The 240-nt window shown below is 52.1% G+C and overlaps 1 protein-coding gene across 1 annotated transcript in view; it reads right to left on the minus strand.

Annotated features, from left to right (window-relative positions):
- Window positions 1–240, minus strand: part of EMH_0049190 (uncharacterized protein) — a gene marked incomplete at both ends in the record, with an annotated part of 6,882 nt that overhangs the window by 3,886 nt on the left and 2,756 nt on the right. Inside the window, one exon of the mRNA XM_013496492.1 lies at window positions 1–160. Within this exon, the coding sequence (XP_013351946.1) occupies window positions 1–160 (160 nt within the window). The remainder of the gene's footprint in view (window positions 161–240) is intronic.

Genomic DNA, 240 nt, shown 5'->3' on the forward strand with positions numbered 1-240 from the left:
CTAGTATAGTGAAGGCCTCAAAGGAGACAGTGGAGAGGCCCCCGAGGCCCCCCAAAAGAAACTGGTTATGTATAGGTATATTATAAACAGAGAGGAGACCGAAGGGAGAGGAGACAACAGCATCTGCTGCGCCCCACAGCTGCAGCTGCACTGTCTCCTGCTGCACGTAGGCAGCAGCAAACAGCCCGAAACGATAAGCAGCAGCAGCAGAAGTACCCAGTTCTAGTTCTGTCTCTATAT

This window comes from Eimeria mitis, genomic scaffold (genome assembly GCF_000499745.2).
Source record: "Eimeria mitis Houghton genomic scaffold, Emh_scaff2138, whole genome shotgun sequence".
Classification (NCBI taxonomy): domain Eukaryota; phylum Apicomplexa; class Conoidasida; order Eucoccidiorida; family Eimeriidae; genus Eimeria; species Eimeria mitis.